At 34.2% G+C, this 15,467-nt stretch overlaps 1 protein-coding gene across 1 annotated transcript; it reads right to left on the bottom strand.

Moving 5' to 3' along the window:
• Positions 1-3,085: 3,085 nt before the first annotated feature.
• On the bottom strand, positions 3,086-15,239 carry LOC109183752. Its single transcript, XM_019333816.1, has 10 exons — positions 14,854-15,239; positions 14,526-14,595; positions 13,903-14,027; positions 13,496-13,604; positions 12,467-12,530; positions 12,324-12,379; positions 10,236-10,343; positions 4,777-4,926; positions 3,720-3,890; positions 3,086-3,487 (listed from the first exon to the last, which is right to left on the bottom strand). The coding sequence occupies exons 1-10, from the start codon at positions 15,078-15,080 to the stop codon at positions 3,254-3,256; spliced, it is 1,314 nt and encodes a 437-aa protein (XP_019189361.1). The 5' UTR covers positions 15,081-15,239; the 3' UTR covers positions 3,086-3,253.
• Positions 15,240-15,467: the final 228 nt, after the last annotated feature.

Raw genomic sequence — 15,467 nt, 5'->3', positions numbered from 1 at the left:
CTTGAAGGTAATATGCTACCTTTTTTCTTCTTTTTCCCATCAAATGACCTTATATTTAGTGAAAAGAGTTGCTAAACATTCTAGTCAGCTGTCAATGGAAACTATGAAATATCTTCCATCCTCTTTGAACAATTTACCAAATTGTTTACATGTTGAATTTGTTAGACATGTTTTAATAGGACTATAGGAGGTAGAGTGTTAGATTTTGCAAGTAGTTTCTACGCTAAATGATTAGGGTGAGGGGAACTACAAGGAGTTTGTGGAGAGGAATGGTGGGTGACAATCAACCTGCTGCACAGATAACAAATCAATCAACCTTTGAAGTTTTACACAAACATCATGCAATGCTACTCCAGTTGGAGGTAGAAAGATGAGCACGGTGCATCAGTAAATTACTCAGTCATCTTTCCGCTAAAGGTTATGATCTTCCAACTCCTCTTAATCTTAAGGATCATTTGCTAAGGATGGCACTAACTGGTAGTCCAGTACAGTAGGGTCAAATAGCTTTACGAGCTGACTCTGTCTCATACCTCATCCTGTGGCTACTCTTTGATCTAATGATCTAAATTCATGGCATGACAAAACTATTGAACATATAGATCAACTATACCTAGATGGTTCTATAATCATTTTCAAATCCAAATTACCCAATTTTTCAGCAAGGTGAAAATCTAGTTTTGGAAAAAGAATGAACCAGAACTCACCACTGGTACTGGTATCTCTTCAACAAAGATAATCCTGAATCAACCTTGCAGTCATTCTTGAGCCAAATTTCAGAAATAGCAGTCACAAAATATGCTATAGCAATTCTCTGCAAGAATAATTATAGTGATCTAATCAGCCAGACAGAAACACAAGCAAAATGAGCATAATATAGAATGCTCGTTATTATTGAATGCATATTGTTCACAATGTATGATAATTTAATAGCCAAATACATTACCCTGCATATGCTAGCAAAGGAAAAACAAAATAATATTAATTCAGACCTGCAAGACACCTCATTTCCCAAGTCTTAATTTTAAATTTAAAATGATTTTATAACTTTTTAAAAAATATTTTTTTTAATAAATTATTTGTCACGTTAGTAATGACCGGTCAAATAAGTCAATTTCAAAAATTTTTAAAACACTCATGATTCATTACAAGGTAGAAGTTCGATCCGTAATTATTGATTTAGAATAATAACATAGGTGTCATCTTGCTATATAGTATTTGATATCAATTTCATTTTAATTGCATAATTTTAGATGATTCAAAAATTTAATTGTAATTTTTTTGTTTAATAACTTAATTAAATATTTGTGTGTAATTCAATAGCCTATTTGAGTATTATTCATATATTCTAAAACTATTTTCTTTCCAGTGAACAAAATCTACAATTATTTAGGAAAAAGAAAAAGAAAGAAAAAAAGATTACGCTTTGTTTTTGGTACTGTGAATTTGTCGGCAGAGGGCAGGAATAATGATATGTGTAACTTTGCTTTTTAGCATTGTTTAGTGTGCGATCCACGTACGTAGGCGAAACGAATCAATTAAAGATGACTGAAATTAAAGGGAAAGATTATATTATGAAATCATGTAAATCTATAACCAACCACAACCTCGTGCCATAAAAGGTAGCCTTCTTCCTATATTCTTTCCCACTACACTTGCCAAATTGTCAACCGTCAACACCGGTATCAATATCAGTCAGTATACGAGAATGAACAATGACATTCATACTCCGATCCTGCATGTAGCCTGTAGGCCACCCGAATCCAATTCCTTCCCATTTCTGTTAAACAATTCTATCTGTTCAAAAGAACACTTCCTTTTTGTTGTAACATTAATTCTCCATTAAAAAAATGTAAAAAAAATTAAGAATTAAAAATTATTCAATAAATACTAGAAAACATCGTAAAAGCGTTATGAGTAGTTATAATTCGGTGAGCATGTTTGTTTAACTAATATTCTAGGATTGACTTGATCAAAACTTATGTAATCATGCAAAAAAAATTGACATAAAAAATTATTATATATGATGGGGTGTGAACCCCAAGCTAGAAGTCCAAGAGAGAATAGGCTTGTCACGAATTGGCCTAAGAAGATGAAGGGAGATAAGTTGATGGGCTTTAAACAGATTTTCGAAAAGCACGAACGAGTGAAGGAGCCGAGTCCCGGAGGTCGGCATGAACATCGATCGGAACTAACCCGAGTCGGCCCGACGGGTGACCGTTGCCGCCCCTTTAAGAGCGTCATTTAATACGCGTCAATTTGGCCGTTGGGGGATGTCAGTAACGGCGACCCAACGACCCTTAACTTTAATAGCTTCATTATTCGTATTTATGTTTGTATTTAAATTAGCAAGGGGCGGCCACCTATGAGACACCCTTGGAGAGTGTAGAGGCAAGCCTTCGGAACCAGAAAAGCCACCGGAAAGTTGACACAGAATCACTAAGCAGACATAAGCACCATTCATAGCTATCTTTTTCGCAATAGTCATCTACATTTTATTTTCCGGTGAATCCACCAACCACGGTTGTGTTGGACCTCCCTGGACCCAAAAACCCAAAAACCAACAATATATATCGTATCTTATTTGTCATTTCTTTTTATTTGTTCTAAAAAATTATTGTTGTTGTTGTTATTGATGAATTTAATTGCAACTTCTTTAATTGACTTTCCAGATAAAGTTTAAATGTTTAATAGCAGCCCGTCAAGGAACGGACTCATTTGGCTCGCTCCGCCTAGGTCTACAGGCTTGGCGGGAGCTATCAAAACGGATTTTGTCCGCCGGACCGTCCTGTCCCGCCCCCTACTTAAGTAGGGGCGGATTTCAAAAATAGTAGCCCGCCAAGGAACAGGCTCGTTTGGCCCGCTTCGCCTAGGTATGTGGGCTTGGCGGGACGGGCCTAACGGGCCATGAGCTATCCGCCACTTATGTAATGTCTAATGTAGGATCAACCACTTCAAATGTAATCGTTTTCTTATAAATTCTAAATTTCACTCACATAAGCAACAAGGCTTATAAGATATAAAATTGCTTACAAAAATCTTGAGTTGCTTTACCAAGAATCTTCTTTTAAATTGTGAAACTGGATAATTTGTGAAATTTTTTTGTAGGCACTAATTTGGTCCCGCTTTTTGTGATAAATATATTCCATAAAAATAACATTTCACCGAGCTTCCCATGTACTTGAAACTATACAACTACACGTATGGCATTGACATTAACCAATTGCATTTTTTTTTACATCTATAAATAACGAATTCAGCTGCGTAAAAGTCTCGGTCCAGAATTTGAAACCATCCAAGATGTTGTTACATCTACAAGCAGGTCTAGCTCTTTTGAAACCTCAGCACGAAGGATATTCGATTCTACACCAAAAGTATTGCCTACTTCTTTAGCAAAGGTTTCCCATGGCGTTCCAGCAGCCAAATTTGCCAAAAGCTCTCCGCTCTTGTTAACAGCATCTGTCATTGCAGGGGGTACATCTGGGAGAGCCTGAAAAAGGCATTGAATATTGACTATTGGTTCTTGACTCTTAACTTTCTAAAGAAGCATTAAATTTAGCAAGGGTTTTTCCACAAAATGCACATAAACCCATCAGAAAATGGACATAGAAACTGAAAAATATCCATTCAATGGATGTTCACTTTGACATGCTCTCTCTCTCATCTCTGTTCATATGAAATTTTTAGCATTGAGTCAAAAAGTTCACTAATACAACTTTTACCTGGTGTAAAGGAAGCCCATGGTCTCCTGGTAGAGATCGAATAGACATATCCAGCATTGAACTGATAGCAGAATCTGTACTAAGCAATTGAGCTAGTACAGAAGTTTCATCAATTGTATCATCTTTGAACTTTATCAAAAGATTCCTTGAAATGCCATAGTAAGACTTTATCTGTAAATTGGTTACTATAAAATGTTAGGGAAAAGTGATCAGTTGCTCTTGTTCTTCTCATGATAATTGTTGAGTATATATACTATGCAACAAGGTTGGATAAACAGTAAAGAAATTGCATTTCATAGCATAATCACCCTTACAATATTATCTTTAATTCACATCAATTACTAGAGAAATATGTTTTTTTATGTAGTACTATTATCTTATGGAAAATAACGGAATGAATAAGAAACACCATTTTCAGCAACTTAACTCAGAAAAAGCCCTCAACAAAAATTTGAAGGGAATCAGGTCAGCACTAGGTGCTGACATATATATGCACCTAAATCCTAATAATATCACAAAAAATGAACTATTCAGTAATACAGAGATTTTTCCACTAAAGATATCATAACTTTATCACTTTCATTTTTTTTTCTTTTTGTTGTAGTGAAAATTTAAAACTGAGTTTGGCAGAATCAGTACTGAACCTCCTGGTTCATATTTCTCAAGTTCTATAACCCTTAGTTTCTCAAAGCTTTCTCAACTTGAAGCTTTTTGTCCAAAAGGAGCCCATCTTGGAAATTTTTCTTAATTTTTACAAGATAAGGGTTTGAAAAACTCTATTTATTTTGATAAGGGACAACATACCAAGGGATGATGAGTAAAAATTCAAGTATATAACAGAAAGTAATTTGCAAATTTGTCAACAAGAAATGGCCTCAAAACCTTGAATCCTATACTGAACCCGTTACCCGTGCAAATTAGCTGAGAGAAGATGAATATATGGAATGGTTTCTCTCAAGTGAAGACAAGTTCAGCTACAATTCAACTATATGGAAATAAATACTCCAAAGATATATCCATTGATTGAGAAATTCTAACAACTGGGAATTTAGCATACCAGTCTTCTTGTTTCTTCGGGTCTTGGAACAAAATTTTCTCTTCCATTAATTAAGTCCATGTACAGAGGAGGAAGTTGCTCAACCAGCGGAAGTACTTGCTTCATAATGGGAGGGCTAAGAGTCCCTAGCTGCTTCAGAGTCATCTCTGCCTGTAGATTTAAAACAAGGTCAGAAAAAGGAACATTTTTATTTAGTATCCCACTGCTGCATATAGAAATAAGGAGAAAATTAAGTAGTGAGATAAGCTCTCAATGTATAAAGTATAAACCTTCATCTGGAGATCTTTGTCTATCACTTATTATGCCAGGAAAACCAGTGCATATTTTCAGAACCATTCAGATAGATTATTTCAGAATGCAAATTGCAAAATAAACAAAGAAAGCCTGTAAATGATGAATTTAGTCAGTAGAGATAATTGAAATACAACTAGGTATGAAAACTGGTGGTGGTACTGCAAATTGTACATCGTCTGTGATCTGAGCAATTAAAATAGCAAATTCTATGAATCCAAATAAATTTCCATTTCACCTATATATATAGTGCTAGTCAAACAACCCAAATAAAGATGAGCTAAATCCCATGGGCTAGAATACATTCTTTAGTCAACTACCACCCTAATAAGTTTCAATTATATGTGGCAGTTTGGATAATTTTTGGATGGGCCAAAATGGGTTGAGGTAAAAACTGAGCAGTTAGTTAACCTGCAAAAATTAAATGTGGGTTATATTGGGTGGATCAAAATGGTCTGAAAAACTGGTATTTTGGTTCAGGTATTTTGATCTATTAGAAATTTTCTCTGTAACAATTTATATTAAAATTTGGTTGTCTATAAATATTAAGATTCAAGTATTGTTAATAATTTATATTAAAACTTAATTATCTACAAAAGATAAGATTCAAGTATTGAAAACAAAGGCAAAATCGCACGTTTGATTTCTCACTTGTTATGCGTTATGCAATGTAGAGCCTCTTATTCAGTTTTTTGAAATGGGGTCTCTTAATTGTCAAGTGCATTGTCAATTACTCAATTTAATCCCTTTGGTAACAGAATTCTTGGACAACACTTGTATTTAGGGTTTTATGGTCTTTATTTTTATAACTTCTCATTTCCTCTCTCAATTTCCCTTCATTCAGCTGAATCACTATGGCTTGAAGACATGTTTCCAAGTAATACATGAAACAAAGATTGTTTATGGAGAAAAAATATAGGTCATTTATGGAAGAGTATCATTATTTTCGGTTAGAGAAAGGGACAAAAAACACTAACATAGGTTGTTTACGGAAGGAAATTGAGGTAGGAAATGAGAAATTACCAAGGACCATAAGAAACCTAAACAACACAAATATCGTCCAGCAATTCCATTACCAAAAGGACTAAACTAACAACTCACTAAACAATTGAGGGACCACATTTCAAAAAATTGAAAGAAAGGTCACTACAAAGCACATAACAAGAAGTAGGATTTTCCCAAAAACAAATAACATGATATATTGAATAAAATAGTTAATGTTAAATGAGTTAAATTTCATATAATTTGTTATTGACCCATCCTAAGAGCACATTAAAATTCAATTCGCCCAAATTGAACTACAGTACAAAAGTGGGAGGTTTGGGCATGCAGATATGTAGTAACAAATACATCCAGAGGTCTGCATTGAACATGCTCCAGCTTAGTTGATTTTTTCTCATATTGTTCTCAGGGGGTGTCACTTGTGTTGTAATTTCTATTTGAGAAGTATAAAAAAAAGCACCATAAAACTTTAATTCACAAAAGCAGAAGAGCAGATGATCTGTCAAAGGGGCAAAATGATTAAACCTTAAGACTCTACTACTCAGACCACTCAATGACTCAGGAAAATGAACAGAACAACTGAACAATGATTGGTGCAAGTCAACTTCATTAAATTCAATTCTTTTTTACAAAAGCAATAGAAGAGTTGTAAATTGCAAAAATGATCAAACCTGTTTCATGAGTTCATTAAGGGTTTAGAAATCCAAACCATTCGATGATTCATGAAATTAACTGGGTCAAGAGTCCACAGTTCAAAAGGTTGAGCCAGTTAGCATAAGAAATGTAGTGTTTAAATTGTTTTCACTTTTTTTCCATGGAAGATTTGGACCTTCTTGCAAACTGTAAAACATGTTGAAAAATAAAGAGTTAGGTTTATATATAGGGTTGTGTCTGTTTATATATATATATATATATATATATATATATATATATATATATATATATATATATATATATATATATATATATATATATATATATATATATATATATATATATATATATATCATGGTTGCAGTAGGCGCTAGGCGCTAGGCGCTAGTCGGGCGCCCGGACAGCGCCTAGCGCCTAGGCGGTCTAGGCGGAATCTAGGCGGGCGCCAAAAAAACAATGGTAGACTTGCAATTTGACAATTTTAATGAGGTTGCTTTCAACATTTAAGTCATAACATCAAAATAATGGTTTAAAAAAAAAAAAAAACATTAAAACAATATTAAAAATTAAAAATACTCAAATACTTCAATCATCCACAGATTCAAAGTATCAAACTAGTCTACGAGTGTATATATGTCATATTATATATATGTATGCGAGCGCGCGCACACACACACACATATATAATAAAAAAATAGGCCGAGCTAATCGGGTTAATTCGACCGAAATGGACGAGTTAACTTGACTAACTTAGACGCTAGGCGGCCAAATCGGCCGAGTTAGGCGCTAGGCGGATGCCTAGGCGGCCAGTAATCTAGGCAGGCGCCTAGGGGGGATATATATATATATATATATATATATATATATATATATGTGTGTGTGTGTGTGTGTGTGTGTATTATGTTTCTTTATTAGAAACACAGATAGATAATACAGAATCATACATTATCTACACATTTTCTATTCCTTGATGCTTCATATTGCTTCCGCCTAACTGGCGGGTGGTGTTATTCTCCACCCGCTATATATATATATATATATATATATATATATATATATATATATATATATATATATATTATGTTTCTTTATTAGAAACACAGATAGATAATACAGAATCATACATTATCTACACATTTTCTATTCCTTGATGCTTCATATTGCTTCCGCCTAACTGGCGGGTGGTGTTATTCTCCACCCGCCAGGCCATTCCATCTTCCAAATTCAACATGGTATCAGAGCCTACTTTCCTAGGGTATTTCAAACATCAAAATTGCATTTTTTCCAGTCGCAGGAACAGTATAGTACACATAAGTTACTGTTCACGCAAAACCCTAATTTTTCAACAGTGATGTATTTTTCCAATGAAGATTTTCCAGATTGTTGTTTTGCCCTTCTTTGGACCTTTCGGTGAAGTTTTGAGGCTTTTTGGGTTTGTTGCCAACTTCTTTCCGGGGTGCTTTTGGTATAACTGTATTTGTTTCTTTTCGGTATACCATATTTATTCCCTAGGGTTTTCAAGTTTGGTACCTTTTGTTTATTTCCAAAAGCCTCTTTTGTTATTCACTTATCCTATAAGGGGTATGAACAACAATCATGTGGTGTTCTCGGTATTCATACTTCACTTTTTGGGTGTATTTGTCATTACTATGGGCTCTACTACATCCCCTTTGCTGCTCATGTGTTTGCTCTGCCGTTTGTGATGAAGATTGTTGATTGGCAAATCCTTGAGTGCTTATGTTGCTGTTAATCTTTACCCTTGGTGACTTCATTCCCAAGGTTGTTCTTGACAAGCTTCGCCCCTGGTGCTTTCATTCCCAAGGGTTGTGTATAGCATTGTCCCTCCGAAGCCATCCAGCACAGTTATTCTCTAGTTGCTTTTAATCTTCATTTGTAATTTAAAGTAAGGTAGAGTGTATGTTTTAATCCAAGCTTGGAACTTCTAGATGTTCCAGCTTGAGGGAGAGTGTTGAAAAATAAAGAATTATGTGTATCTATAGGGTTGTGCCTATTTATGAATAGGTGTCAGTTATGGGTAGTTACTTACAGTTATGTGTTTATATATATATATATATATATATATATATTATGTTTCTTTATTAGAAACACAGATAGATAATACAGAATCATACATTATCTACACATTTTCTATTCCTTGATGCTTCATATTGCTTCCGCCTAACTGGCGGGTGGTGTTATTCTCCACCCGCCAGGCCATTCCATCTTCCAAATTCAACAAAACAAACAGACAAATTACAAAAGTAGTTGCCTACCTGTCTTCTTCTCTCTTTACTTTTCCTCTTTCTATAGCATTGAAATACCATTTTGGGCAAAAGTTGTACACTTGTTTGATGCCAATTAACTAAGGTGTGAGCAAAATACTTTTTAGTTTCAACTGAATTATGTGACTGAGGCAGCATCTGTGAAACAGGTCCAGTGTGAATATAGACAGGAGATTGTCCAGTTTGATAGAAGTTGCACCATTCACACAGGTCTACAGCTCAACCAGAAGATCAAAGTAGATCAATGATTTTTGGACCTTAGCGATTATAAGTGCTACCCAATTACCTGGACCAGAAAATTGCAGTCGTTATATCGTGGACCGCGGTGCACGTGCAACGTGGTCAAAACGACGCGCCGTTACTTTTAACGGAGCGCGCATTTTTTGGTGTGTTAATTACCAACTGAAACTACAGTGTATCTAAACTGACACTACAGTGTATCTAAGCCGACACTGCCTCATGTATTATTTTATATATTATCAAATGAAACTGCAGTTATATCAAAATGATACTGTAGTTGTGGTGAAATGAAACTGCAGTGTATATAAAATGAAACTGAATAACATTTCACATATTTGAGTGTATATTGTGCAATGAAGCTGTAGTTATATCGAAATGATCATGTAGTTGTGTTTTAATGAAACTATAGTGTATATAAAATAAAATTAAATAAAATTTTCACATATTTGAGTATATAAATATCGAATGAAACTGTAGTTATATCGAAATGAAATTGTAATTGTGTTGAACTGAAACTGTAGTGTATACAAAATGAAACTGAATAACAGAGTTACTTTTTGCAGAACGGCGCGAAACGGGTGCCGTTTTTTTTCATTAAACAAAACGACGTCGTTTTGAAACTCAGTGCATAATTGATTATGCACCGCGCGGTGCACGATATAATTTGCCAGAAAATTGACCTATAGACAGCCCAATTAGTATGACCAGCAATTTTGTCTGGGCTTCAAAACACTCACTTTAATTCCATTGTTGATAACTTGCATTTCTGATAAACATCTAATGGTGTCATTCCAACACATCATCACAAGGACATAGAAATGTATTGAGTTAAACAATTTCTTTAGACAATATCACTACAAGACAACACCAAATTTTAATTATAACATGTTCCCAAAAAAAGGATAAAAATTAGAAAAAATACAGATTATATGGATTTCAGGGATAGTAAGAAAATTAGATTTACAATGTTGGTAAAGTTTAAACTCTTACCCCAAGACGAACTGTTGGTGAAGTTGCAATCTGTGAAAGAAATGGTCCAATGCTTTGAGCCATCGGGACAAGGACGGGTGAGAACAATGGAATTGCAACGCTAGCTTCCTGAAATTAATTGAAGATGTCTTCAAATTTCTTAATTTAAAAATTATTGAATGTGACAACAGACAAGATGCTATCCAATATCCTCAAGTGCTGGGGACTTAAAAAGGGCACCGATACCCTTGCTACACAAGGCTACTGTTGTAGAGTCTTACTGTTTCAATATATTGAAATTTTTGCATTATATCCAATGGATGACACACCTCTTCCTCCCCTTTTTGCAAGGAAGGATCCACTGAAGATAACAATGTTTAAAAAGAAGAACAAATGGAGTTTTAGTAACTGAATATCATTCCAGAACTTCATCTAAGCTACAGAAATTGGAGTTTTCTTCTCAGCAAAGACAACCTCTGGTCCCATATGTTTATAAACCAAATTACAGTAGAAGTGTACTTGAGTAGTGAATATGATTTTTCTTAGACACAACAGACAAAATACAGTATGAATTCACCAATAAAAAACATTAATAAAAAAATAAAAAATAAAAAATAAAAAACTAAGAGATAAAATGAGGTATATATTGTGAATGGAATTTATAGTGTGTTCACCAAATCACTTGAAATTTTACCCACTTCCAAACCAGGACTGTATGAATGGAGGAATAAAAACAATTTTCTACTTCAATTGGAGTTTTAAACATATATGAATGGAAAAAAGAACTGATAAAGCATTCCTAGAAAGAATGTGCTTGAATATCAGACAAATAAATGGATATGATATTTGATTTGATCTTTTCACTGAGTAAAGACATAAAATTCAGAAACCAGGCATATCCATGATCATATTTATTAGGTTGCAGATCTCACATCCATCATTTCAAATTTTAATTACCATGTAAAACAAGACTAGTTAAAGTAGCATGACAATATTTCTTCATCCGTGCAACTAAAATATCATAAGTGTAAATATTTACAAAATTTACATTCCAACTTCCAGCATTATAAAATATTGACTTCATGCTGGACTGTAAACCACTTTGGTCTCCTAACTTCCAGTAAATATTTAATCATCCAGGAATTCTCCTGTATATGTAAGGACCTCATTAGCTTTTAGTTTGATTAGGTGAGAATAAAGAATGTCACATACATACATATGGGTGTGCATTTTACTCATGTTAGCACTTCTTAGACCTCTGGCACAATTATTAAAACTCTTGACATATAGGTATATAAGATTCACAACCTTTAGGTTTATAATTGTTTTTCAACACAATTTCCAGTTCTTAAACATGTTACAAAAGTGTGTTGTATTTATAAAATTGAAGCTTTATTTGTATTCTTTTCAACTTTCTACATCCCCCACCCCCCATAAAGCTAAACAAGTGTCATTCCTTGAGGAAACATATTATATTTTCATCCGGTCCAGAAAGTTGGAATTAGGTGACATTAGAGTTGAAGAGGAGACGTCTTGAGGGATCACTATTCAGCTTTATTAAAAAAGTGTACGAATAAATGTATAAGCAAGATGAGACCTTGTAGAGAAATTTAGTAATACTGCTTCATTTTCCTCTTAAATTTCTTGACAGTCAAAACATTCAAGCATCAAGGGACAAGTGAAAATTTCCCACCTTCTCTTCTCCTCCCAAGGGCCAAAAAAATGTTTTACCAAATTTGGTGTAAAACTATCTAGGTAAGGGATTGCCACTATTGTTATCTCAAAAATTGGGATAAGCACTTCAAATCGTCCCCGTCATGAAATATGGTTCCTTATGTTGTATCTTCTAAACACTTTTGCATATTTTCCTGAGCTAATAAACACAATTATTACTATCTCTTAAGAGTCCCACATTGAAAATATAAGAGAGAACATATGTCATGCGTTAGACTAGCCAATTGATTGGATTTAATCTTTTAGTGTTGTTTGGCCCATGTGCATTATAGCTCAATCAAGTGTCCTTGGCCCATTCCTAGATTAAAACACTTACCAAAAAAAAAAAACACTTACTTCAAACCATTAATGTTCAAAAACCAATTCACTAAGTACCTTATTGTTAAATGACATTAATATGTTCCCACTTCTCTGAACAGCATACCTTGAGCCTGATTGTCAGAAAAAAAATATGATCAATTGATGGAGATCAATTGTTCTTTTACATATTAAATATAGCAGGTGAAATTCGAGCATACCAATCAAAAGGTGAATAACAGACCCCAACGAGTGGCCAATGCCAAAAATAGGAAGATCTTGTACCTGTAAAGCAAAAGTAATCACATAAGCAACAATAGCAATGATAATAACCTAAACTCTATGTGCCTTATGTTCATTCCTTTTTGTGAAGACTAAAATACCCTTTATTTAAATATTAAATTTTCTTTTTACTTTGTTAATTAATAATTACTTACTTGGAAACACTATACATATTCATATAAAACTTAATTAAGTTCAAGAATGTACCTTCAAAAAAAAGTTCAAGAATGTGTTTCCTAAAATTTGATTATATAAATATGTAAAAAATATAATGTAACATGCCCATGATTCAAAAAAAAAGAAAAAAAAAAAAAAAAAAAAAAAAAAAAAAACACACACACATTAGTTGAACAGATATTCACTTTTTAGATAGGTTGTTGTACCATTTTCTTAAACTTTTTTTCCTTCTCATGTTACTATACTTGATTGGAGTAGTATCATCTTATCATATCTAGGATCACATTTATCCACATCATTTATAACATTGTTCATTTAGTGTTCTTTTGTACAGTAGAAATCTCTTTTCACTCCCAAAAATAAAATTGAAGAAGTTTTATTCTTTTAGAGACAATATCCCATGCGCTCTAAAATGCATGGATTTAACTATCAACTACTCGTACTTATTGTGGAACTACCAAATCCAACATATTAACCTGCTCGATAATGCTATTGAGAAATTTGGACTCGTCAAATTGGATTGTAATGACACTGATAAAGAAAGCATTACATCTTTTGAAAAAATAAAAAATGAAGTATCAACAGAAAGAGAAGGAAAATGGTTTAAATGGCTATAAAATGGTCAAACAAGATGACCAGTATAGATCATACAGCATCTATTAAAACAAAGTTTTTATATTTTCACTTGCATCATACTTTGAACACATGCAGCACACATATATTTTACTAGTGCTAGCAATAACAATTAGTATGTAAATGTCTGATCTCAGCAAGAAAATTTTGAAACTCACTGTTTCCTGGAGAAATCTAAGACACCTATCAAATTTGAACTGCACTTCGTCTGCAATGAAGAAGTGGTCAAAACCACTAGCATAAGGCGTAGCAATCACCAATATATCCCTGTCCAGAAAGCATAAAAAGCAACTACATTATCATCAATTCTTTAAAAAAGTAAAATAGAATATGCAAGAAAGAACTGGAGAAGGACGCTGTTGTTTAGAAGCACAGGGGAGAAAAGAATCTTTCACTCAAATGGGAAAGATGCAACCAATATGTGTTCAATAGAAAAGAGTTGAGTAAAAATGAAAAAGAAAGAAAACAATTGGAAATATACAACTGAATAGGCTCAAAGTTACAGTAATAACCAAGAATACTAGGTCAGAGATATATTAAATAAAACTAGGCATGAGGCACTCACTTTTCAACGAGGCGCTCTAGGAATAAGCGGTAGGTAAGCTGAGGAGCAGCCCCTGCAAAAATGCCTCCAACAAAGTGTACAATCAGCCTTGGCTTTGTATTTATTGGTCCCAATACCCATGCTCCCTGAAATTCTTGCAAAGTATTTGACATCACATCACAATTCCCTCAAAAGAAAAAATGGCAGAATTTTATTTATTTATTTTCTTCATTTAGCTTCTAATGTAGAAAGTGGTTGCACTTGTCATTCTCTAAGTTAACTGCAATATTTGCCACAACTTTCTTAAAAGATAAGATCCTTAAGAATAATGGGCACAATTTTAGCTCCAAATTATCTCTAGATATATTTTGTTCTCATTAAGAATAATATTAAACAGACTATGCATGTTCAAAAGGATTTAGTGTCGTCAAAATATCATTATCCTTCAGCTATATCAATGAGAATCAAATGGAAGTTTTGCAAAGGTCATAATGTAAAATTGACTCTATTACCCTGAGGAATTGAGGCTAACGAAAAAAAAAGTGAAAGTAGCTGGAGAAAACCTTCACTTTCAGATGCAATTCCAAAGTATGTCAGACAATTCAAAATATCAAACTAGAAGACTATCATTTTAAGTTAAACACCTCAACTTCCTTCCAGTCTTTTGAGGTTCCCCAAGCATCTTGAGATTGTTTCACCGTATCTGTAAGTAATCTGTATATAAAGCAGAAGCATGCTTTACTATTGTGTTTAAAATCAGGAGAGAAGTCCGTAGTATGAAACGATAAAGCGAAAACAAAGAGGTTAAGGAAACTGTGCAGTGGATGGTATATGGCTTATCTATCAGCTAACAGGATCGGAAGACTCTGCTTTTCTTCCAAAAACAAACAACAGGATGCTAGTAGTAGTATATTTCAATTGAACAACTTGCTCTAATTTCCGTAAATCGAAAACGAAATCGTGAGAGCCGACCTTTCAATATCTCGGTAAAGCTGAATTCCGCTTCTTTCGGGTTGATTGCTTGTACTGTTATCATTGAAGCTGCCAACTTTGATTCTTTTGCACCGCCCAGAATTACTATTTCTGATAAACAACTGAGACATACTGAAACGGATCCGTTTGTGGAATAACGGAGCGGAGTCGCTGTAGGGGGGATGAAAATGAATATGCGGCGCCGGCGCGCATAGCCAACTGCTCATACCTGCGTCCTATCTATCACCCAGCCAAGGCAGCGAAATCACTTCACGTATTCACAAAAACTCGCCCACTGCTCACACAATTCAGCACTCTTGTTCCCAGACTCCGTCTGCCGGAGAAAAGTCTTTGATTTATTATACGGAGGGGTTAAAAGACCGAAATGGGAAAGTATTACGTGCGTTTGGTTGGAAGGAAAGAATTATGAGGGAAATGAGTTGTAATTTGGTGGGAAAAGAATAAGGTGTGAATAAAGTAGGAATTTAAATTACGGTGTTTGATAGGAGAAATATAATTATTCCGCCCAGGCCCGGAGAGTGTCCACATTTTTCTTTGTTCCGATCTCCAGTTTCTGAGGGTTTTCTTTTCACACCGCGTTCCCGAAGGCACCC

This window comes from Ipomoea nil, unplaced genomic scaffold (assembly GCF_001879475.1).
Source record: "Ipomoea nil cultivar Tokyo-kokei standard unplaced genomic scaffold, Asagao_1.1 scaffold1161, whole genome shotgun sequence".
Taxonomy (NCBI): Eukaryota; Viridiplantae; Streptophyta; class Magnoliopsida; order Solanales; family Convolvulaceae; genus Ipomoea; species Ipomoea nil.
This window is presented reverse-complemented; position numbering and strand designations above follow the sequence as displayed.

What these genes read in the sequence shown, in the direction of transcription:
- LOC109183752 (XM_019333816.1), bottom strand. Translation starts at nt 15,080, where the DNA reads ATGAGCAGTTGGCTATGCGCGCCGGCGCCGCATATTCATTTTCATCCC. An exon ending in TTAGATTTCTCCAGGAAACA is followed by an intron (nt 12,531 to 13,495) that starts GTGAGTTTCAAA and finishes TTTGCTTTACAG; the next exon opens with GTACAAGATCTTCCTATTTT. An exon ending in TGTTATTCACCTTTTGATTG is followed by an intron (nt 12,380 to 12,466) that starts GTATGCTCGAAT and finishes TCTGACAATCAG; the next exon opens with GCTCAAGGTATGCTGTTCAG.